At 42.1% G+C, this 24,943-nt stretch overlaps 1 protein-coding gene across 2 annotated transcripts in view; it reads right to left on the bottom strand.

The window, feature by feature from the left end:
- Nucleotides 1–2,377: 2,377 nt before the first annotated feature.
- Nucleotides 2,378–24,943, bottom strand: part of Slc9a2 (solute carrier family 9 member A2) — an 82,432-nt gene continuing 59,866 nt past the window's right edge. For both annotated transcript variants that reach the window (NM_001113335.1, NM_012653.2), the window contains 7 exons: nucleotides 15,006–15,095; nucleotides 14,455–14,525; nucleotides 9,807–9,968; nucleotides 8,032–8,128; nucleotides 5,962–6,093; nucleotides 5,325–5,415; nucleotides 2,378–4,052 (listed from right to left, as the gene is read on the bottom strand). In NM_001113335.1, coding sequence (NP_001106806.1) covers nucleotides 3,682–4,052; nucleotides 5,325–5,415; nucleotides 5,962–6,093; nucleotides 8,032–8,128; nucleotides 9,807–9,968; nucleotides 14,455–14,525; nucleotides 15,006–15,095 — 1,014 coding nt within the window. In that variant the 3' untranslated portion in view covers nucleotides 2,378–3,681. The remainder of the gene's footprint in view (nucleotides 4,053–5,324; nucleotides 5,416–5,961; nucleotides 6,094–8,031; nucleotides 8,129–9,806; nucleotides 9,969–14,454; nucleotides 14,526–15,005; nucleotides 15,096–24,943) is intronic.

Raw genomic sequence — 24,943 nt, 5'->3', positions numbered from 1 at the left:
TGCTACTGTTCTTATGACCAGTGATAAAATGCCAGTTTTAACCCAAATGCAGAATGTAGGAATGCATGATAACTTCCTGGCTACACTTTTTATATAAACACCCCCACTACACAGAAATGGATTAATGAAATTCCACCCCAGACATTTGGAGGCATATACACAGAACACACAATTTCAAAAGTATTGCATTTCGTGCCAAGTCTTTTTCACTTGCTGACATTCTGAGAGCGTCAGCTGCAGCTCTCACAACTAGGGCAGTTCAGAGTCTTACAATGAACAGGGGAGCTCTCAAAATTCTCCAGGAACTAGAGTCCTTTCATGGGGGCTAGGTGATGTTTAGACAAGAGGAGTCATTTACCAAGGACTAAGACTCAATCTATACTTCAGAAGTTTACATGGTTACTGCTCTCAAAGAGTTTTACATCTCTAGTACCTTTTTTATTGTGACTGGAATCAAGCAATCAAAAGAAGCAATGACAGAGAAAAGGCTAACATGAAATTTATTTTATTGACTTTGTCATCAAATTAGGAAAATTTAAACCGATAATTAAGATAAAACTACTTGGACATTCCTTCTCTAAAATTTATAGTGTCACTCATACTTAATATGATGTTTTCCCCAGACAATATTGTGGATGCAAAGAAGTGCATGCGGACAGGAGCCTGATATAGATGTCTCCTGAGAGGCTCTGCCGGAGCCTGAGAAATACAGAGTCAGATGCTCTCAACCAACCATTGAACTGAAAATGGGGCCCTCCAATGGAGGAGTTAGAGAAAGAACTGAAGGACCTGAAGGGGTTTTCACCCCATAGGAAGAACAACAATATCAACCAACTAGACAGCCCAGAGCTCCCAGAGACTAAACCACCAATCAAAGAGTACACATTGAGGCCCCATGGCTCCAGCCACATATGTAGCAGAGGATGGCCTTATCGGGCATCAATGAGAGACCTTTGGTTCTGTGAAGACTCAATGCTCCTGTGTAGAGGAATGCCAGGTCGGGGAGGCAGAAGGAGTGGGTGGATGGGTGGGAGAACACTCTCATAGAGGTAGGGGGAGAGGGGAAAGTGATAGGGTGATTCCAGAGGGGAAATCAGGAAAGAGGATAGCATTTGAAATGTAAGTAAAGAAAATATCCCGCAAAAAGGAAAAACTACAAATTCAAATGATAATGGGGACAATCCCTTTGATACTACTAGAATAAGTACGTACAAAGACAATTTTCTATAACTTTTGGAAAATAAAAATACATTAAAACTAAAAAAAAATATGATGTTTTCCTTTGTGAAAGATGAATTTGGGTCGATTTAGTCCGAAATGTTACAACACGCTAGTTCATGTTTCTTCCTTCAGTTTCAGAAAGTTATTAAGTCTTATAATATTTATTGATATAGAGAACCAGTAAAATTATATGCAGGTTATTTTCAGCTTCTGCCTTCCTTGCCAGAAGTCATAAATTATTATTAGCATGCACAGTGACGATGTGTTTTGGAAAACAAACACCATAGCATTTTATGAATTCGATTTCTATCGTAAAAATACCTATAAACCTTTTGATTTCTTCTCAGAAGGAATACATGGCTTATAAAAATACAGTCATTTAAAATGGAGATCGTTGCTTTTTGGCACCGGGTCCTAAGCATGCAGCTTTCAAGTTGTGTTTTACATGGCTTCGCATGGATCCGTCTTGGATTGCCAGGGTAGGACATGCTCTAACTGTGCATTATTTTCAGGTTCGCCTGATGGCCTAGCAGCCTCTCAAGACAAGAACACAAGAAAAGCCACATTAACTGTGGTGGAGAAGGAGCCTCAGAGCTGCTCCTATGCCCACCTAGGCATGTTCTTACCTTCTATCCTGGCTAAGTTTGTTGCCAATTTGACACAACTTAGAGTCACCTGGGAAGAAGGAACCTCGATAGAAGAATTGCCTGGATCAGACTGGCCTATGGCCAGCCATGTCTGAGAAGATTGTTATCTCATCTTATACTTTGGGTCACAGTCCATCCTCGAGGGTAGTCAGGGCAAGAACTGAAGCAAAACCAGGGACGGGAGAAGATCACAGGCTTCCCTTGAGGCTCATGCTTCGCTTGCTTTCTTATCAGTCAAGGCTCATACTCGGGATGGTGTGGGTCACTGTGGACTGGGGCTTCCCACAGCAATCACCAATAATGACAGTGGTTTTTAAGTCAGAGTGGGTTATCACAGCCACTAAAAAGCAAAGGACCCTTTCAAGCTGTTTTGTATCCTTCATTGTGGCCAAAAGGGCTCTGATAAAAACTACAGTACTGGCTTTATTTGAAATGTAAACCTAGGAAAGCGTTAAAGAATACATTCAGAAAACACGCGAGAAGTCAATAAATCTCCAGCTTATGAGACATTTGTTTAAATATGAATCTTTAATAATAAATCTGCAGCTTGAGAGGCATTGGTTTAAATATGAATCTTTAATGATTGTGTCCCACTGTTTCCTCTCTGCCATACTCCTAAAAAGTATTCCAGAGAATGGAATCTAATTTTTTTAATGACAAATTTGAGTCACTACATCATCAAAGGTGAAGAGGTAACAAATTAAAAACTAGTGCAAAAAGTGGGTGGTTTCTCCAAAGTGCTTCCTCATTCGAAGTCAAACCCAAAGACCCACCATTTTCTTTAACACTGGAAAGCGGTTCGTATAAACGTTGACCCTTCCCAGCTCGCAGCTCTGAAGGGACTGCAGGACAATTTTATTAAAGCAGGTGGCCATGGATCCCTAATGAAAGGAACCACCTCCCTTTCCTCCCATCACCACACACATAAAACCCAGGCGGTCACTAGTGGCTGCCCTCACACTGGCCACAAGAGGTCCTCACTGGTAGGACTTCTCGGAAGCTGCCACCAAGTCTATAAACACTATGGGCTGATTTTGTGCAAGTGAATCTTTCTGTACCTAGATAAAAATTGGGACAGAGGCGGGGGTAAGGGAGGGGGGTGGAGATTACATGTTACTCCAAAGCCATGGAAAACACAGGAATGGACTGAGAGCAGTCTGAACCTCCTTGTTTCAAAGTTGTACAGGGACTTCCCACCCACACTCTGAGAGTCAGGGCATTTCATCTGCCTATACATTCCAACCTGTGCCCTAATACCGTCAGCCAAGGCCTCTGCTGGGGACAGTGTTCTACTCCACCAAGTGGTCCATCAGCTCAGGATGGGATGGTGGGATCTGGATCTTAAGACCCACCTCTAGGAGCTGACCTTTACCCCCTTGGAAAAAATGTTCTTGCCACGTTTTCATTCCCTTGGGAAAAAAAAGATCGCTACAGATAAACACATTTTTTTCATAAATAAATCTGAGGCATATTTGTAATATATTAAAATTTTCACCAACAAAGGTGCGTTAAAATTTTCAAGTTCTGTCATTCAAGTTCGATAAAGGCACACATTTTTTTTTCCTTTCAGGCCTTGAAAGAATACATTTACTAGCCAAAAGTCACAAAAGTCATTTTGTGGGACTTCCTTCCTCTGCCTTCCTCTTCTTGGGATACATAAGCAGCGCTCCTCCCATGAATCAGTGGCTTGACTCTACTTCCCAAAGAATGCCTCTGGATAGAGGACTTTAAGTGGATTCCACGGTCGATTGGGTTTGAGTAACAAGTCACAACCATGCTTGCCCATTCACCACAAGTCTGCTTTGGCTTCATATCATGGCTTTTCGTTGCCAAGGCGGCCTTTCCTATTTCCGGGTTCTGATGCTCGTCGCACCAACCTTGGTGGGGGCTTGGGTGGAACATCTTCAGTCAAACTGTCTTCCCTGCCCCGGCCAAACCGTTGGTCTTTGGAGAGCAGGGGCTGCCTCAGCACCCCTGGTGTCTGGGTGCCCCCCTCTTTACTGCGAGGCGCTGGAGTGACGCTGGGGGGCGCTCGCGCAGAACCCACGTCCACCTCATTCTTCCATTCCATTTTGTAGGCTGGTGAGGCTTTCTTTGAGAACTGATCTGGCAAGAAGCGCCTGGCCCTGGGCTGCAAATTGAGTACAGTGGTTCCATCCATGTCCGAGTCGCTGCTATTACCATCTGTCACGGAATAGAAGGGCCGTGTGGACAAGCAGAGCAGAACAGAGATAGCACAGGTCACAGCAAAATCACAGTGAGTCCCCTCCCCTCCCCGGGGGAGTTTGGGGAAGGGAGAAGTCAGAAATCTCACTCTTAACTCCAGCTCAGTGGCCTTGAATGTTTGGGTCACAGGAGCAGTGTCTGTGCTAATTTTGAACCACTTACTTTAACTGCTATATGCATTTCCCCACTGACTGATGCCATTTTGTCCCCTCTACTTTTTAGAGTGAGGTTGTAGGTCCAACAGATATTAGCAAGTAAGTACTGGAACTGAAATTTAGTCTGAGAAGTTCTGGCTCTCTTTGCCTGCTGCCAGGATCCTCCCAAGAGAGCTCAACTCTGTGTCTGACACTGGCAAGTAACCAGACAGAATTTTCTGCTACTTAGACTCTCTTGCCTTCATTTAGAATTTTACATGTAGCTTTGTGCTCTGCGTTTACAGAAGGACCCAAGCATCAACATATTTATTAAGCCCAGGGAAGAAGTGTGAATCGATATTAGATCCCAGACTGGGGGTGGGATTCACCGGAAGAATACCAGTGCCAACCACCCCTCACCTACCAGCTGGCACAACTGGAATTGGATGCTTCTCTGGAAACCCAGTGGTAACAAGATAGTTACAAATAGTGACTATCTTGCCTTCCATTTCCCTACTTCTTATTTCTCCCTCCTCCCTCCAATCTTACAAGTAACCTCTTCTTAATGAATTTAAACGAACAAAATCAAAACAAAACAAAAAGTAAAACAAACAAAAAATAAGCAAAGGTGTTTCAAAGGGTTCTAAATTGTAGCGCCCATATTTTAGCAAAACAGAATCCTAACATATTGCTATAGTTTACAGAGAAGAACTCATGTGTATACTTGAGATTATCATCAAAAAAGGAGGCAAAAATCTATGGTCTATTCCATGAAAATACATTAGAATTATAGCATGAATGTAAATGTTACATATCTTCTGATTTACAACTTTGTATTTACAGCCTTATAGGTCCACAGTAAAAAGGATTTGCTTTTGCTATAATTAAAGGATCATTCTGAAAGAACACCGGATTGGATTATTTATCCTATGCACTGACACATCAGTCAAGGTCACAAGGCTAATGCAAGGCAGCCCATTGCTACTTAAGGTTTACAAGCGATTGGGCTTGTCCTTAATGAAGGAAACTAGACGTTTTACTTTATAAGCATTTGTAACCAGACCAGAGGCGTTTCTGCTCAGGGCAAAATCATTACCTGCATTTGAAACCTTATTCTTCTTCTGCAACTTCTCGGGAAGCTTTGTGTTTTTAGGTAAGGATAAATATCGGGAGGTTGAAGTAGAAGCCTGTAAAAGAAATAGAAAATGCTATTCACATGACGGAAATGCCAGCAACTGTCTGCTGGAAGCTAAATTTTTATGACAAAACTAGATTTTTAAATATAAAACGGGGTGGAGCGGTGCAGGCAGGCCTATAGACCCTGCACATCTTAGGTAGGAGGATCAGGAGTTCAAAGGCATCCTTGGCTATCTATATAGGGAGTTCAAGGCCAGCCTGGGTTGCATAAGATTTTGAGTAAATGAAGCAAAAGCAAAAGAAACACTCTAAAAGGACAGGATTATTATTTGTCTGTATTTTTCTTAAGGTATGTCTCACATTATATTGCCTAGGCTGGCCTCAATCAGTTCTGATTCAGCTTTTCAAGTAGTTGGGGCTATAGGAGCAGGACATGGTAAAAAGACTTTATTATTTGTTCTGTCCTAGGGTATCTGGGAATTGGTCCTTGGCAGCCATTTAACCAGCACTGCCAAAGATTCTTCCTGTCAGCTGGTGAGAGGGACAGCTGAGGGCTCTGCCCTTGGAAATCCTGTGACTCTGGGGGTAACCGTTACCCTGCGCTCGCGGTTTAAGCTGTTGTCCTTCCTAAGACTTTCCCGAAGACTGTGCCGTCGGCGAATCAAGATCTCCTTGGCTTGCCTCTCACTTGTGTCTGCCGTCAGGTTGTGTCTGTTGTAGGACAAGGTCTGAAATGACAAAAGCATACAGGACATTTTACCAAAGGATCCATCAGTTCTCCTCGACTTTATGTCAAGTAGGACAAAAACCAAAATCGAAAGCCAGAGTCTCAGAGTTGTCACTTGTATTTTGAAAGAATTTAATTCTTTCATAAGTCAGGGAGTATAGTTTCGTTTACTGAAAGGTGTGGGCTTTGTACATTAGAAAAGCAATTTAATTCACAAACATCTTGTCTGCTTCATATGTTCCAGCCACGATTAACAGCAAAGCAAAAATCGTTTTCAAACGCATCCTCTCCTGAGTAGAGACTGCGGTCATAAATGTGAGTTGTGCTGATACTCGGTGGCACCGACCCTTCTGACTAATTTCAGGGCTGTCAGTCACCACCAGCAACTTTCATCTCTAAATGAAGGCTCTCCAGGTCCTGCCGAATACAGCATGGTTACTGCTTACGTTCATTTCCTGGTAGAACTGGAACGAACATCTTGGAAGTAACCTCTGTTCTGAAATACACTGGGTCCCACGAGCCAATAAAAAGGTGAGGAGGTTTAGATTCGACTTCTGCCTCGAGGAGTTTACTGTCTAGTTGAACATTGGAGTCTAATAAAACCATAAAGTCAAATGCTCAACCAGATGCACTGTATAAGCTCCATGTGCTGTCTGGAACTAGAATAGGGCTGGGAGAGTATGGTTCTTGGCAAGAACCTAAACCTGGGAGGCTATGGGCCAGAGAATAGGAAGCAGGGACGGCTCTAGTATAGAGAGATAGTACACCCTGCACAGGGCAAACCTTGAGCACAGAATCTGTTCCATGAAGACTGAAGTGGGTGGATGGATGGAATGGTGTTGGATAAAGTGGAGCTTGGCAGTGGAGGCCCCAAATTATCCTGGAAACAACAGACGCTATTTTGTTTCATTTTCAACAGGAGGCTGCTGCCGTTGAAAGAGCCGTAGAGAAAGGGGCAAATATGGACGACATGGTGACAGCTAAGTCTACGTGTGTAGGTTCTGAGGACGATCTCTGCGAGGCTGAGCATGCCTCAGTTTCCTCTTCTGTGAAACGGAGACGGCAATTACACCTAGCACTGTGAGGAGCTCGAAGGAGTTAACACAGCTGCATGCTAAATGACTAAATGAATGGCAAAGGGCAAGAAGCCTGGATGATTGGCATATTGTTAGCATATCATTTGCATATTATTAGAATAGGGCGCTAACACCGAAAGGAGCGTGAAAGACAGAAAGACGTTCTAGCACTTTTTGAATAGTTGATACATTTACAGTCTAAGCAATAAGTTTTTTTTTAAAGATGCAGTTTTATTTGTATGTGTACACTGTAGCTGTCTGCAGACACACCACAAGAGGGCATCAGATCCCATTACAGTGTTTGTGAGACACCAATGTGGTTGCTGGGAATTGAACTCAGGACCTCTGGAGGAACAGCCAGTGCTCCTAACTGCTGAGCCATCTCTCCAGCCCTCTAAGACTTTCTTCTTAAGATAATATTTATTATCTGTATGTGCCTGTGTCTGGGGGAGGTGTATATGTACATGTGTGCTGATGCCCAAGAGGCACTGGATCCCTTTGGAGCCGGACTTAAATGTGATTGTGGGTCACCCCGCATGGGTGCTAGAAATACAGCTCAAGTCCTCTAGAAGAGCTGTGCTATGCCCCGAGACCCACAAGTACTTTAATATAAAACAATCAGCTCATTATTTTCATACCTGGGCAGCATCACAACCTTTATCTCTAAAATCAAAGCATCAGTATCCCCGGGCCTTTGATGCTTCAGCAAAGGTGTCCTGAAGAACTTAGGGAGTGTCCAGGATGGATTTCTCCCATGCAACACTCACCAGCACAGATATCTAGAGAAAAACCTATTTGTCGAGCCCAGCTGGAAAACATGTTTTAGCCAAAATCAAGTATTCTGATGCATAAATTTTTCCTACCCGCTGGCGGATTTGATAGAGATTCCTTGACAATATCTCTCTAATTTCATCCATTTCTCCTGGCGTGAGCTTCCTTATTTTCTCTTCACGGCAGTCGCTGTAAATGGTTAGGGGGAAAAACATGTTTTACCTTGGGAAGTAGAATTATCAATTCCCACTTTAGTACTATGACGTCATTACGTCAGAGTAAGATTTTTGTTTAAAAAGAGCAATTAGGAGTTGCTCGATAATTTCCAAATATTCTGAATATTTTTTTAAGTGCTCAGCTTTCAGAACCATTAGGTTGCTAAAACTCATCTCAATGGTAAAACCATTCCTGGTAAGTTGAACTGCACATGAGTCAACTATTATACCATGTCTCTCTTGTGTTGTAGCCTAGGCTAGCCTAGAAGCTCACTCTCCTGAGACCCTGGCCCCAGGACACTGTGACTGCAGGTACATGTTACCACAGCCAGCTTCTCCTGTGATTAGTTTTTAAAATAAACATGGCTCCCAGTGTTATCTATTCATTATTCCCAGCAGAAACTAATGTAGCATCATCAGTTCCAATAGAAATTTAATTAGCACATGTCCAATTAGAAGTCTAATTTAATTTGTTAAACCCCAGCCAGGAATTCTGGATTGAGTTCTTACAGAGTGACGGCCAGGCCATTTATAGTCTCTTATACTCCCAAGATGTCCCCAATATTCAGCCATGGCTGAGAACCACTGCATCCAGAAACCATGTGTGTTTCCCAAGCCTAAGTACACTGCTGGGGATCCTCAATAAAGAGACAGCTGCATTCAGTCACAGGAGCAAACCTAACACACCTTTAGAACAGTCCATTTGACAAGGCTAAGAGAGTTTTTAACTCACTTTCAACTGGTACTGAACCTCCCAAAACTAATTTGACAAAGGCATGGACACTCTAAACTAAATGACTGTAGTTTTGGATTTTCCATTCCCAATATCACGTATCATACAGCATAATGTAACATAAAACAGGACAGACATACTAAACACTCAGAGCTATAGTATTTAACCAGAGTCTAACTCTGGAGATCTTGAAACATCACTCTAGGATTTACATCAACAATACTATTGTTAAAGTATACTATACCACTATGGTTTATAATATATAATATATACAGTATATTATATGTAATACTATGTACACATATATACTATAATGTATATTTCATATACATATAGAATACATCATATATGATACACATTGTATAATATGCACAATATCATACACATATTAAGTACATATATAATATATACATGTGTTTTATAGTATATAATATATATGCTATATACATATATGCTATATACTTTAATGTATATACTATGGTGTATATATTATATATTATATATTATATATTGTATATCATACATTGTACATTATATATACATATACTATATATTATATATAATATATCATATAACATGTATCATGTACTGCATATTGTATTTTAAATATTATCATTATATATCATAGCATATATCACATTTCATATATCATAAATCATATATCATATACTATAACATATATGTTATATGTGTATATAATATTGTGTATATTACACGATGTATATAATATAATATGTTATTATATAGCATTTAAATTTTATATAGTACATATATACTATATACATGTATATAGTATAAACATATGTATACTATAATGTATATAGTATAGTATCACTCTGATACTATTACTATTACAGGTCTTGAAACCATCCAATGCATACTTTCCTACATTCACTTCCCTTTATAATGTGGTACTCACTTGAGAGATGCAAATGAGGGGACAGTGCTTATCATCCCTGTCTCTGCCATCTCTATGGCATGTTTTATTTCAAGCTTTTTATATAAGGACACAATGCTAGACTTGGGTTGGTTTTCCCGAATCAGAAGCTTCCGAAGGTATTTGTCATCAAATTTCTTAAACCTACAAATAAGTAAAATCAGAGTTTAAATTAATGAAGACCTCACTGAATAAGAAAAGTACCCCAAAGTAAAGAACTAGTCTTACCATATGTGTATTTTTACATATGCTTTTGTGTGTGCATATATATGCACACATACATGATGTAACTAATGAGTGTTCAAAGTCTGAGTGTTCAGAAAGGAACGGACCTCCCTGGCCCTCCCCCAGCCTCCACCAGCCAAACTCTTTGACATCCTGTGTAATTGGTCTCTTCCATGTTCCATGATATGGGATGAAGCTCCCATGTCTGATTCCTGGTGCATCAGGCTGAGACCCCATTTGGAGATGTGGCCTTCGCAAACATGACTAAGTTGACTTGATGTCATTAGAATGCGGTCCCCTCAGTGTGACTGCCACACTTGTAAGACGGATATCCTTAGACACAGATGCTCAAGGAGACCTGAGTGGGAAGAGCATCAGAGTGCACAGCCTCTGCAAGCAAAGAGCAACACCTCCTTCCCCTGAAGCCCGAGAGGTGAATGGCCCCTGTTAACATCCTGTCTTTGAATTTATATTCCTCATAAAAGCAAGACAGCCCATTTCTGTTGTTTAAACCTTCCACTGTGTACAGCTTCAAAATGACAGCCCTGGCTAACCAGCATTCCATACCGCTTGGTCAGCGATCACTTTAAGTTCCTCCATCAAAATATATACAAAAGCATAGTCATTTCAGCACCTCTAGTGCCATCACTATGGTCCCAGATGCCATCCTGTTTTTTCTTTTTTTCTCCTAGACGTTGATACAGATTTGGGCACCTACTAGGTGACCTTGCCCCTGCAGTGTATTTCTCAGCACAGAAACTAGAGTCTCTGGAAATGCCACCTGAACACTGGCATGATGCCATACTCACGTGGTGGACCATGGTACTGCCCTCAGGGCTGTACTGCCCATGTGGGGTCCTTGGCATCTGTACTCAGGGGGTCTGCACTGTCATTGTCCCATCTACTAAGAATGCTTTCTTGTGTCTCTCTGTAATATTCAGCAGTAGTTATGGTCAAAGAAACTCCATGAGCCAACCCTCTCTGTGCTATGTTTCCAAATGTAACAGTTTCTACCTTGTTCTATTCTCCACTCCTTTGCATCCTCTCTCACTGTCCAGATGTATTTTTCTATCGGGCAGCTATCATTTTGTGGCACGGTATGAAATTTTCTTATTCATCCTAGAGTCCATCCCTTGTAGTCAAAGGTAAAATCAGTATTATAAGGATTCTCCCCACCTCTGTATCCCCAATGAAGAGAGCTAAGCCAGGCACAATTTAAGCTTGTGTATTATAGACATATTAGTTGGCCCCAGGACCTTCATGCATCCAACAATAGCTTTCTGTCATAGTCTAGGTGACTTTTGACTTTTCATAGTCATGGTGAACAATAATGTTACTTGTTTTGGTGACTATCCTGCTCCTGACACAGTGATTAAAGAGGCTCACCATGGAATCCAGATCCTGCGTGTCCATAGCACCTTAGGCGCACGCCATCATGTCTATGAACCAAGGTGAACAGGATGTAAACAATGTCCTTATTTTACCCCTACCATATGAGACAAGCTCTGGCCCGATCAGCTGACTACCTTTCACCCTGCAGGAGCAAGAACAAACCCAGCCCAGATGAGCCCAGCCCAGTCCAGTCCAGCCCACGTGAAGCTTCTAGACTCACACAGGTTAATAATAAATGACTGCTATTTTGATCAGCTGGCTTTGTGGATGTGGTTACGCAACACCACACATGCCAGTATATAAGTAAAACAATAGGCAATAAATATTTGCTGAGAAAGAAATAGGTATATAACATGGATACACTATCAACCCAAGGAGATTTACTGGCTGGCACACCTGTGCTATGAGGGAAACCGACATTCACCCACATTCTTGGCACTGCTCCTTTTTCCTGAGTGCTGGAGGGATCTGAATAATTAAGGAGCCACCCTGAAAGCACTGTGCTAGTAGCCCACTACTATCAGAAGGCTGGCCTACTCTTTCCGATGTTTATTTTGAATTTTGTGCCAGGCTTACAATGCCAGGATTCTCCTCAGTAATAGAAGGCCTCTACGGTTTCTCATATGACTATTGTTGCTTGAGATTTTTACTGGGGGTAAAATAAAGGGAGAGTGACAGGAATGGGAGGGGCAGCTGGTCTGTCCTGAACGGGGAGTGCATGTTTTCTTATTGCCCTCTCCCACTCCCCTTCTGCCAAGCTCCGCACGGGTGTTGCCTTTCACATCACCAGACTCCCGGTTGCTGGGCCTCAGCAATGTCACCACCGTGTCACCTTTCATTCTGTTCTCAGCTGATCAAATCAAGCGCCTCAAGAATTCTCTTCCAGAGCCAATCAGGTTCTGTAACACCAGGGCTTTGGAATAAGGAAAGGTTATTCTTTTTGTATGCTCCTTTTGGTGGTGTCAACAGCTCTGTACACATCCAAGAGGATATTCATAATTGATATTCTATGACAACAGTTTATGTCAGCACCCAGTGTCCCATATCCACTTTCCTGAAGATTGTGCAGTAGACACGACAATTGAGAAACTGTTTTGGAGTTTGTTTGGGAATTGAATGTGGGATTGTGAAAATACTGTGGATTAATTAAGACTATTTGTTGCTGGTGATCACCATCGTGGAAAAGCAACATTTGCTTCCAGACACAAGCTAGACATGTCAGCGCTCCTTTTGTTTATGGTCATAGCCAGCTATGACTTCCTTGAAAGGTCTGCTTGCAAGACATCTGTGGACCTCAAGGAACACATGGATTTCTTTCAACTGGGTTCCTCTACAAACCCTCATGGTCTCAGTCTTACTATCCCCTTCTTGTGCTGGTTAGCTTTTCTGTTTTTGTTGTTGTTGTTGTTAGTTTGACACAAACTAGCATTATCTATGTAGAAGGTATATCAATTGAGAAAGGACCTTCAAAGACTGACATTTTCCTGATTAGTGATTGATATAGTAGAATACAAACAACTGTCACTCCTAGACATGTGGTACTGGGTGGTAAAGAAAAACAGGTTGGAGTAGGAACAAGCCAGGGAGCAATGTTCCTACAAAGTCTCTGTTCATGCCTTACGTGCCTGCCTTGACTTCCCCTTCGTGGTCCACTGAAGCTATGTGATGAATGATTCCCTTTCCTCTACAAGTTGCTTTGAGTCCTGGTCTACATCACAGCAATAGAAGGCCAAACAGGATGTCACCTCTTATTCCTAATCATGCTTTTAACTCATTGACTGGGGCTCTTGGTCCCTCTGCAGTGAGGAATGGCCACAAAGGTCCCTAGACATGAGATCTGCATGGAAAACCTGTTTGACTATTTCTGAGGACCCTGGTTAGTGATGGCAGAAGATATCTTGTCTTCAGATGGTCTTTCTTCTATCTTGCCTCTGAAATGGGTGACACTGAAGGAGTGATTCTGCATCCGGGGCAAGTATGGAGGCCACTCCTGGTTCATGGCTCTACCCTAGGAACATGGAGTAGTATTTTCATCTGCTAAGCCTGGGTCTCCTCTTTCATGTTATTCATATAGGGAAATAAGGTCATGCCTAGTTTATAATAATTTTATATTTCTGCTATAGCGAAGATGTTGTAATTGTTGCCATAGTCACTAAGCAGCCTAACCTGCCCTCAAACTCATGTGGAGCTTCCTGCCTTAGATGCTAGGGTTCTGGGATCTCAGGCTTGTATCACTATACCTGTCCACAGTAGGAGTAACCTTAAAAGAACACACAGTAGGACAACATAGGATTCCCAGCCTGGAAAACAGTATACATGTAGGATAATGTCATTATACAGATGAAGGCAGGTATAGGATAGAACGAGGCCTGTCATTGGACGAGAAGGAAGGATGGGTGAGAGAGAAGTTTTAGAGAGGGGGAGGAGACGAGAGTGAGAGAGGAGAGGAGGGGAAGCAGCCGACGGCACATGGAGGCAGATGTTAAGATTCCTCTCTGCACATTTACAGGTTGTTATGAATATTCTTAAGGGATGGATGTGTACAGGATTTTGTATGTCTAGATGAGCAAATTATATCTCATCAATTGGATCAGAGGTTATTGGGTTGTGTGTTTTTTCATGTGGCGATTTAATTGAGTTCAAGAGAGTGTGTGGTGGGTGGACGGATTGGGCCACCATGGAATTGGGATGTGTATGTCTGGTATGGTGGCAACCTGCCTTGGGAACTAGATGGGTAGAGAGATTGTGGCCAGGCTCAGAAAGTAGCCATAGGCAGTGTGATATGGGATGTAGCTAGGTGGGCGAGATGCTATGTTGAGTGAGATGAAAATATCCCACAGATACCGTGAGGCTTTATGGTGCCAGACCTAGTGCAGGATAAAAGAAACCTTTTTTTTTTTAATTTTACTGCAACATACAACTAGGTATATTTTGTTTCCAATAGTGACCCAGCTATTTTGTTTTCAATGATGATTCAGAACCATTTTGATAAGAATGTTGTTTGGCCTCTTACTTGTCTCTCCAGAAGTTGTGACCCCAGTGTCCACAAACATCTTCAATCCCAGTCTTCACATGATCAAAAAACTAAAACAGAAGGAGAGATGGGCTAATCATTGCCTTTTTCTTATAAGTGGTCCTTTCCACTCCACTGGCATCATGCCTAACTCCAGGGACACTCAGTTGGTTTTGCTGGAAGCAGTCAGTCAACCATTTATCTTCAAGTCCTGAGGCAGTATTTTTACCATTTTGATCATCCTAAGTTTGATCATAATTTTCAAAATGACAAGAAATAGCTGATAGAAACATTTCCAGGTTCAAGGCTTTTGTTTCCTTCTGCTGGCTCGGGACTTTAGCTCCCTCAGGACTTTAGCTGCCTCGGATTGGATACTATGGGGTTATTATTGTGTGTCCGCCTCCATCACAGACCTTCTCAAGGCACACATCCCCCATCCGCTTGAGCCGTCTACTCTTCCCGTCCCTTTCCAGCAGTGCACAGTAGTGCAATGCTGTTTCTCTCATTACCACACATTTTCTTTATTAAGCTCTTCACCAGTCAGCACCTACCCGACAGTGGATCTCTTCACTGACAGCTTGCTGCTTCTTATTGGATCTCTTAACATCAAGAAATTCCACCAGTGGCCGGATGGTTATTCCCTGCGTGAAAATATGTACATAAATAGATTTTCTCATAAGAAAAAGCTTGCGCCATCATTACCATCTCCTAAGAATTGCTGACCACCAACGAAAGCTAGACTGTTGCTAAGGATACAGACAGTAAATGCAAAATTTTTGTTGTTCTTTGTTTTCCTCAGATGTCTGATTCTCATGAGACCATTTTCAACATAAAAGAGAAGCCAAAAATGGAAATTATTGGAAAATAACTATAAGAAATAATGAAGTTCAGAGGTATTTGTTACTTGCTGTGTTGCCCAGAGGAACACTCTCCAGTGATTTTTTTCCCATTTGTTCATTCTACAGAGACAATTTTCACTAAGCTGCTTCTGCGTGCCTGTCATGGGGCTTGGGTATGAGAATATAATGATGGACAGCAAAGAACCAAGGCTCTGGAAGCACATCTAGAAGAAGGTCATCTCTATCCCAACACAGTTACAGAGGAGGTACACCAAAGGAGTGACAGTCACATGGAGAGCCAAGGAAGCTTCAAACCCAGGAAGTGCTCAGCAAGAATCCTGAAAGGTGCTGGCTTCACCTCCTGACAGAGACTTCAGGAGAGCCCCCGAGGAGCATCGGGAAACATTGCAAGGGCAAGATTGGAATACTCAGGGGTTAACCAGAGAAAATTCCAAGCTCCTGAGAAAAGTAGGGGAATAAAGGAAACTCCATACTCTGAACAGAGATCTCCGTTAAATTCCACAATCAACACCTCACTCAGTAATGAAACATTAAAAGTATTTCCACTCGAGGCACAGAGAGCAGAAGGCACTCAGTTCTGTTTGGCACAGATTCACAGGTTGCCCTACAACCAGAGCTGAGAGAAAAGGCAGGACGTGCTGACAACAATGTGGCAAGAATTCCATGCTAATGGACAGTTTGTGTCTTTGTCCTAAAACTTAAGACATTCCTTCTCTATGGAAACAGCAACATAGTGACTAGTATAAAATCAACACCCACAATCCACCCCTTAAAGAGTCTCAGTAATAATCACACAGTAGCAATGTTTATTTTCTTATGTATTACTTCATATTGTGGCTAGAGGGCATGCTTGTGTAACTAATATATACTACTGTATAACATGACACCTACACTGGGAGAAACTATGTATATATTAAATTCATATTAGATACATTCTATGTTTTTATATTCATATATATGAGGCCTTATGAGAATTGCATAAACCCTTACATGGAGAATGGTAAAATTTAACTGAAGGATATTAGAAAGGTTTGAAATTCAAAAATATACTTAAAGTTTTAAATAGGATAAGTAGATTATAATGACATTTTTTTCTTAACTAATGCCTACACACAGCACAACATGATAATGTAATGTTCAGATGTGAAGCAGAACTTGGACAATCTTTAATTAACCTACAACAGAAAAGGTGACCTGAATTTTTTTAAAAAAAAGGAAAATAAAGGCGAATTTGCTGATACAACACAATCTACCAGCTATGACACACATAAGGTGTGATATTGGTACCAAAAGAGGCAGGAGAGGTAGTATGGGAGAACAGCACCAGGCTCTGGAGTACATTAGGAGTACATAATATGAAAGTTGCATGTATGAGATGGACTGTTTCCTTGATGAGAGGAGGGATTATGGTTAAGTATATTGTATGCTATTTGATTTCCATTTCACCTTTCCATCTGTATTTAGATGTTGAGTTGACACAAGCCCATGCTTGCTTAGAACTCACTATGTAACCCAGGCTAGCCTTGACATTGTTATCAATCCTCCTGCCTCACTTACCTCTCAATTGGTAAAATTGCCATTGTGAGCTTTCACTCTTAGTTTGCCTTTTAGCCTTTCCAAATGGTTTCAACAGAAATTGAGGGGCTGGTCCAGCTTGAGACCCATGTCGCAAGAGGGAGTCTACCTCTGACACTGTAAATAATACTCTACTATGCTTGCAGATAGGAGTCAAGCATAAATGTCATCTGAGAGGCTTCACCCAGCAACTGATGGAAACAGATGCAGAGACCCAGAGCCAAACATTAGACGGAGCTTGGGGGAATCCTGTGGAAGAGGGGGGGAAGGATTGTAGGAGCCAGAGGGGTCAAGGACACCACTAGAAAACCCACAGCATCAACTAACTTGAGCACATAGGAGCTCACAGATACTAAACCAACAACAAAAGAGCATGCATGGGACTGACCTAGGTCCTCTAAATATATGTAACAGTTGTAGAGCTTGGTCTTCATGTGGGACTCCTAACAGCAGGAGCAGGGTCTGTCTCTGATTCTGTTGCCTGCCTTCTTTTTCCCCCCTAACTGGGCTGTCTTGTCTAGCGTCAGTAGAAGATGCTCCTAGTCTTACTGCAACTTGACCTGCCAAAGCTGGTTGATATTCATGAGAAGCCTCCCCTTTTCTGAAGAGAAAGGAAGTTGGAATGGATAGGGGAAGAGGAAGAAGGGGATAGCTGGAAGGAGATGTGGGGGGAAGCTGAAATAAGGATGTAAAGTATATAAATAAATGTATTAATTAAAAATAATTTTTGATTACATAAAACCTCTACATGCACACACCCCTTTTCAAAGTTTTGTGCCATCAATCTAGTAGGATCATTTTCCTAGCATAAATTTCATTTTTTAATTTTTTTTACTTTCTTAAGTGAAAACCAATTTTAACTAAATTTGGTATGAGACATCTCGTGTTATATTTTTGTTTCAGTCTGTCACTTGGAAATAACACGGGGGCTAATAACAGTTTCCCAATCAACACATTCTAGAATTTTTAATGTATGAAAATCAAATGAACGAAATTGTGATTTTTCAGAGTTGGTGACCTCACTGAGTTTCAAATCCCATCCATCTACAGGCTGAACACTAGCAGCTCAAGATGAAAACAAGAGAGCCAGTGTAATTCTTAACCTTGAAAACGTCTAAAATATTCTGAAGAGGTGAATTGCTGTTACACACACTCCTTCCCCTTTCAGCATATATTCAGTAAGTTAAAGGGAATATCCTGCATTTGGAACCATAGAATATGAAAGTAAGAATGGGTATCTCCAATTCTGATGTTGATTCCTACTGGCCAGACAGACTGAAAGTCAGTGAACTGATCAAATCCAGGAAGCAAATGTGGAGACCCCCCCCCCAGATCAATTCAAGTTGGTATAAGTATAACACATTAAGTTTACAGCAACTGAAAGATTGTGAATCTAATTAAAATTACATTCCTTTCAGTATACATTCATCTCTGTGTACTACTTTCAGTTGTCATATCATACCAAATAGAAACCATTTATGAGACACTAATCTGTCCCTCTCCCTCTCTCTCTTCTTCCTCTCTGGGGCATCTATTTGGAAGTAGAGCATGTGGCTTGTGTGCGTGCTTTGCCTGACCAATCAGGATATTTTACTAGGTGAGGCAAAGCCTCTGGTTTGGAAGGACAGAGAGATGATACCTCCAATGGGACACCTATTTTATCCCTTTGGGAAATTTCTAATTTGGGTTACACAGGAAGCCATTAAATAGGACTTCTAAGAATATGATAACTTGTCACTATCCATGAAGGATAAAACATTTAAAATGTAATCCAGATTTTTGCAATCGAATATGAAAAAAATGCAAATTGCAAATAAATTCTCACCTGTCATTCAAGTTTGGCACAACAAATATAGCACCACAAATTGGGGTCCTCCTCAGAGTCATATAACAGCAAGCATGGAGAATTACTGCTAGCAAGATTTCTACCTTGTTCTGTCTCTGCCTCACACCTCCTCTTTTCCACCAATGAGAGAAAAGAGGAGGAAAACCTAACTTGTTATTTGGTTAAGATAAGCATTATTTTGGTCCATTCACGGGGGAAAAATGAGTTCTTATTTGTGGAATTAATATTGACAAACAGGGGCTTCTACTATTTCCTTGCTGAGTTAGCAAGGATTTTCCTAGAAAACTTGCAAGAAATGTATATATTAAAACTATCACTGTTTGTCTGGGGAGATGGCTCAATGCGTAAGAATTCTTGCTACACAGATCCTGAATTCAGTCAGGCATGGCCACATGTATCAGTAATAGTGCTGTGCTTGAGGGAGGTGAGACAGAAAGATTGCTGGACATGCCTGGCCTCCAGCTTACCCCCAAGTAAACCTGGAATCTGTAACACGAGGAGTTCCAGGTTCAGTAAGAGATGAGAACCTGTTTCAAGTTCAAGTGAATAAGGCACTTTGAGTGATAGAGGGGTATACCAGAAGTCCATCTTTGGATTCTGTAAGCACACTGAAAGAAACACTTTCTACAATCAAATGTGTGACTGAAGATCTCCTCTTACAAAGATTGAAACTAAAGCCATATTTGTCAAGTGTCCCTTGCCTATAATCTTTGTCTTGGCAGATCATTCACCCCTAGTGTATCTCTTTTGGATTTGGTTGGTCACAGTCACCCTCATCATAGAGCTCCTGTGAAATTGGGCACTTGTCACTCGGGATGCTTTCGCTTTTTTCTAAGGTCATGGACTATTCTCTGCAAACTCTCTCTCTCCCTTGGCTTCTGCCTCTCCTCATCCATGCTTCTTTCATCACCAACCACTGTGTTTACTCTCCAGCTTCTTCAACAATTTATCAGTTAATGCTGTGTGTCTAGGCTCTTCCCTAAGAACATCCTCCTCCTTCTCCTCCTCCTTCTCCTCCTCCTTCTCCTCATCCTCTTCTTCCTCCTCCTACTCCTTCTCTTCTTCTCATCTTCCTTCCTCTCTTCTTCCACTTTTTCCTCCTCCTCCTCCTCCCCCTCCTCCTCCTCCTCATCCTCCTCCTCCTCCTCTTCTTCTCCTTCTTCTTCTTCTTCTCCTCCTCCTCCTCCTCCTCCCCCCTCCTCCTCCTCCTCCTCCTCACCCTCCTCCTCCTCCTTTTTCTTCTTCTTCTTCTTCTTCTTCTTCTTCTTCTTCTTCTTCTTCTTCTTCTTCTTCTTCTTCTTCTTCTTCTTCTTCTTCTTTCCTCATTAGAATAATTTCTTCCCATCTCGTTCTTTAAAAGCTGTCTATTTCAAGTGATTCAAGTGACTCTACAGTTGGGGTCACCCATCTCTCAGGCCTCTATCATGAACTCCAGATCACCAAACCCTACATAGCTATAGAGAAATTACCCCCCCCCCCACACACACACACTTACACAGATCCAATAATTCCCTAGTTGTCCATCACTAAATTAACTCTGATTGCTCAGTTAAAAACACTGGGTAATAACTTTCACTGTTCTCTTCATGTTCTAAATCATTTCCACACAATTTTCTTTTTTTTAATAATGGATATTTCTATTCTTTTGATCTAAGACTCTATTAAATATCATGATCTCTGTGGAATCCTACCCAGTTGGCAATGTTACATTAATCAAATATAATATTTTATTTAACAAAAGAAAGCACATGGTAGGGGCCTCACCAAGTCTATTGGGTATCGAGCACCATCATTTCAGTTTGTCAGGCAACACCATCAAATGCTTATCACTAAGGGCACATGGGCCCTAAGCATCCCCAAGCTCCTGCATGTACAAAGAGTCTTTTACCTGGGGCATTCCTGAGGGTGTGAGCAAAGAACAGTCTTGAGAAATACAATAACATAACCTTCACAGACAGTGATAAATTCCTAAGCCCCATACCCCTCCTGTAAAGCAGGCCATTACACAGGCATCTGTCATTCATGAGCCCTTTGCGCCACTTCCATGGAACCAAGGGCTAAGGGAAATTGACACAATATTCTGGCTATTACTCCTGCCATGAATAATAAAGTCTTCTGTCTTTGAACCATCAGACTGGTGTTGGTACCCACCTGCTTGCCTCACCATCTACACAAGGACATGGCGACAGAGAGCTGATGGGTTGTTTTTACATTTAGTTCATTCATTTACAGGTAGTTTCTGGACAGATTTATAGGATCTTCTGCATGACTATAGGGATATCTAAGAACTACTGTGCTCTACCTTTCAGCCCAAATCAAAGTATACTAAATGACATGATCATTTCTCTTCTGTTATTTTTAGTCTAATATTTTACATGGAATCATGAGATCAAAACTCTATGTCAGGTATTGCACTCTTTATACATATTCCCGTACAATACCTGAAAGAAATGTCCCACAATCTACCTCCTACAGCTAGGTAAACTGTGGCCAATAGAACATACATGGAACAAGGTCAAAAGAACAAACCAGATTGGCCCTATTAAAGTCTCGTTTTGTGCTGTGCACCTCACAGACCCCAGCTTCTATTACAATTTTAGAACACGACCTGTTGACCATATAGTATATAAATAATATTATTGGTTGTAATATTACTTTGTTGGAAAGAAAATAAACTCAGATGTCTAGACATTGAGACTGCTCATTTGTAGATCTGTAAGTAATGCTGCATTCAATGGTAGTGCCATGTGTTACTCAAATTTGCAGCATGATTTAAGCAATGTTTAAATTATCATGACGAGTTACAATAAATAATAAATCATGTCACACATAGCCTATTTTCAAAGACAACCATATGATGTATCAGGCTCGAGGAATTTATCCTTCAAGAAATTTGGATGTAAGGAGAGGGAAATAGATCTTAAAATTTCATAATGGGAACTGTTGGAGAGACAGTTTGTTCGCTAAGGGCACAGGCTGCTCTCACAGAGGACCCGGGTTTTATTCCCAGCACCCACATGGCAGCCCACAAAAGTTCATAACTCCATTTCAAGCGTACCTCATGCCATCTTCTGGTCCATGAGAGTACCAGCCGTGCGTGTAGCACAAAAAAACGTACACACATAAAAACACCCATATGCAAATAAATCATTTTTAAATTGTGAGAATAGGTCCAACAACCTAAAAGCTGTCCTTTGAGAGAAAACAGGTGTCTTACTTGAAAGGCACAAATATGGATGTGCCTGCATGGATTTGTGACTAGCTATTCTTTCCATTATTCAGAATTCATTAAGATTTATTTCAGGGATCCATTTTTTTTGAAGGATGTGTCAGTGTAAATTTGTGTGTGTGTGCATTCATGGACATATGTGTTGCATGAGTGGGCATGTATGACTTGTGTTGTCTAGACAAACAGTGGTGAGAAAAATGAAGGAAGGAGCGATGTGGTCACAGTCAACGGGTATGGACACCCTGGAAGGAAAAGGAGCATTAGTATAATGTGGAGGACAGTGGCCACTCCTTCTGTATGGAAGGAAAAGGAGCATTAGTATAACGTGGAGGACAGTGGCCACTCCTTCTGTATGGAAGGAAAAGGAGCATTAGTATAACGTGGAGGACAGTGGCGACTCCTTCTGTATGGAAGGAAAAGGAGCATTAGTATAATGTGGAGGACAGTGGCCACTCCTTCTGTATGGAAGGAAAAGGAGCATTAGTATAATGTGGAGGCCAGTGGCCACTCCTTCTGTATGGAAGGAAAAGGAGCATTAGTATAATGTGGAGGCCAGTGGCCACTCCTTCTGTATGGAAGGAAAAGGAGCATTAGTATAATGTGGAGGCCAGTGGCCACTCCTTCTGTATGGAAGGAAAAGGAGCATTAGTATAATGTGGAGGACAGTGGCCACTCCTTCTGTATGGAAGGAAAAGGAGCATTAGTATAATGTGGAGGACAGTGGCCACTCCTTCTGTATGGCTATCAGAATGAGTTTGATCAAGTGATCCTCTAGCTTATAGGAAAGACTGGCCTGTGTGCACTAGCATAGTCTAACCGCTGACCCCTAAAATGCACCTTCACTAGAGGGCTAGCCAGCCTGATATGTTCAGCAAACTCAAAGGAGCTGATGCATGGCTCCTATGTCCTGTTGACTGAGTCCCTTCTTCTCCGCTGAGACCCTTACACCTCACCCTCCTGCACAAGCAGGCAAAGCAGTCTCCCTGTTCCTACTGCCATCTCCCTTATTTCACTCTCCCATCAAAGAGCAAGGGGTGCCTGTCAAAAGAATCCCTTGCTACAAGCACTTCTTAATATCTGTCAGTTAAAGGCGTACGCTACCCGAGCGTTCTGAGTGCTCAGCAACCTTTGCCTCCACCTGGCTGCTTCAGTGTGGTCGTGTGGGTCATTGATGATGCTGTTCTCTACATTTCCTGCCTCAGCACCTTTGTGTGAGCTCCTCCTTCCACCTGGAGTGGTCTTTGCCCAGGTGCTAGCTGGTGTCCCATCCTTCATGGTGTAGACTCATCAACCATCCTTCATCTCTTACATTCATAATCACTTCCACACAGAGCTTGCTAACCATAGATTCTGTGGACAATATTACCTGTACACTGTGTCTTAAATCTTACATGTTTCCTGTAGGGTCACTGTTAATGCCAAGGCACATAGGACATGAAAGTCCATGGTTGGTGTTGTTCTGCATATCATGTTGCCTGAGGGTGTATAAGTGGCTTTGTGCACACATGCCAGTGATGTTAACACAGCAGTGGAATTTCTGATGTCTTTCTCTGTACATATTCCCACCACCGATTGCATATATCCATAACTCAGTGAATACGAGCCTCTTTCAGTGCATTAGGGGTACTGAGAAGAAAGAGCTTGGTATGTTTGAGGCTAAAGTCAGGCTCGGGCTCAGAACTTCACCCTGGGACCATTTTCTTCTCTGAGAATGAGTTTGCTCCCGGGAGGTGATGCTGGTCTTCATGTCAGAGGATTTGTTTGAGGACAAAATGAGATGACACCCATAGGAAGGCTCCAACCTGACCCCTGACATGCTCACCACCTTGCGGTAGCCCCTGAAGGGACCTATAAAGGTGTGGATGACAAAGACTGTAATGGAAAGTGTCATCTCAACCTAACGGGGTCTCCTGAGCATCCATGGCCAGGACTCCACAGAGTTCACTGTCCTCATTCTGGGAGGCCTGAGCACAAGCAGAGCTGAGCTGCCTTGTGGGGAATGGGCTATAAGAATCTGTTTGCACTGAAATGCTGAGGACTCTGCACACCTGGCCTTTTTTGTGCAGTCTCAGTTCATGGTAAAGACCTACCTGGTGCTGATCAGCTTTACAAAACCAGTTAACTTCAGTTTCTGAGCCTGACTTCCTTTATCCAACAACCAGGGGTAATGAGCTCTTGGAGTTGTGTGGCAAGAATAGTTTTGAGAGTTGCAGGAACTAATACTGCAGGTGATGCTCTGGGTAAGGCATCTAGGAAGCATGTGCAGATGCATACATACGATGGAAACCTTCTCAAAATAGTTTCGATGACTGCTTTCTTCTCTGCCAAGGCCTTAAGGTCAGGAAGTCTCAAGACTTGGTGTTCTCTCTTTCCTCACTTTAAAACTTCACTTTCTGGATAATCTCTTCCATTTCATGGCTTCAAATATCATCACCGAAGGAAGACTGCCCTCTTTACTGAACCTGAGTTCCCAATACCTGCTCCATCAGTCTGAACTTATAAATCTCATGGATGCCCTGAGTCCAACAAACTTGCAATTGAACTGATAATCCCCCACTTCTGGTGTCCTTCTGTCACAGACCTCCCATTACAGACCTCCCCTTCCCACTTTGGGGCAAATCTGTTCTTCTCCTCACTCAGTCATCAGTCTTGAGAATAAGCAAGGCCTCCTCCCCTTCCTCCCCCACACACAGGTGTCACATCTAGAGAGATCCTGTAGGCTCTGCATTCAGAATGTACCTTGGGAATTAACCCCTTTGCAGGCTACCATCAGGGTTTATATGCAGTCTTCCTTGTCTCTACTTTGTGTCCCCTTCCCTTGGAGAAGAGCAAAGCTCTTCACAGCACCCCCAAATTATATAAGCTTCCACTATGTTCTCTATGTTACTCTAGCCCACCCTAAACTCAAGCCAAGAACATTCTGCTTGGGAAACAAGATATCCCTGAACACATGTGCCTTCGATGTTCCTCAGCTTGGAT

Source organism: Rattus norvegicus, chromosome 9, assembly GCF_036323735.1.
Source record: "Rattus norvegicus strain BN/NHsdMcwi chromosome 9, GRCr8, whole genome shotgun sequence".
In the NCBI taxonomy this organism is placed as follows: Eukaryota; Metazoa; Chordata; class Mammalia; order Rodentia; family Muridae; genus Rattus; species Rattus norvegicus.
The sequence above is the reverse complement of the archived record's forward strand: the minus strand, read 5'-3'. Positions and strand labels throughout refer to the sequence as shown.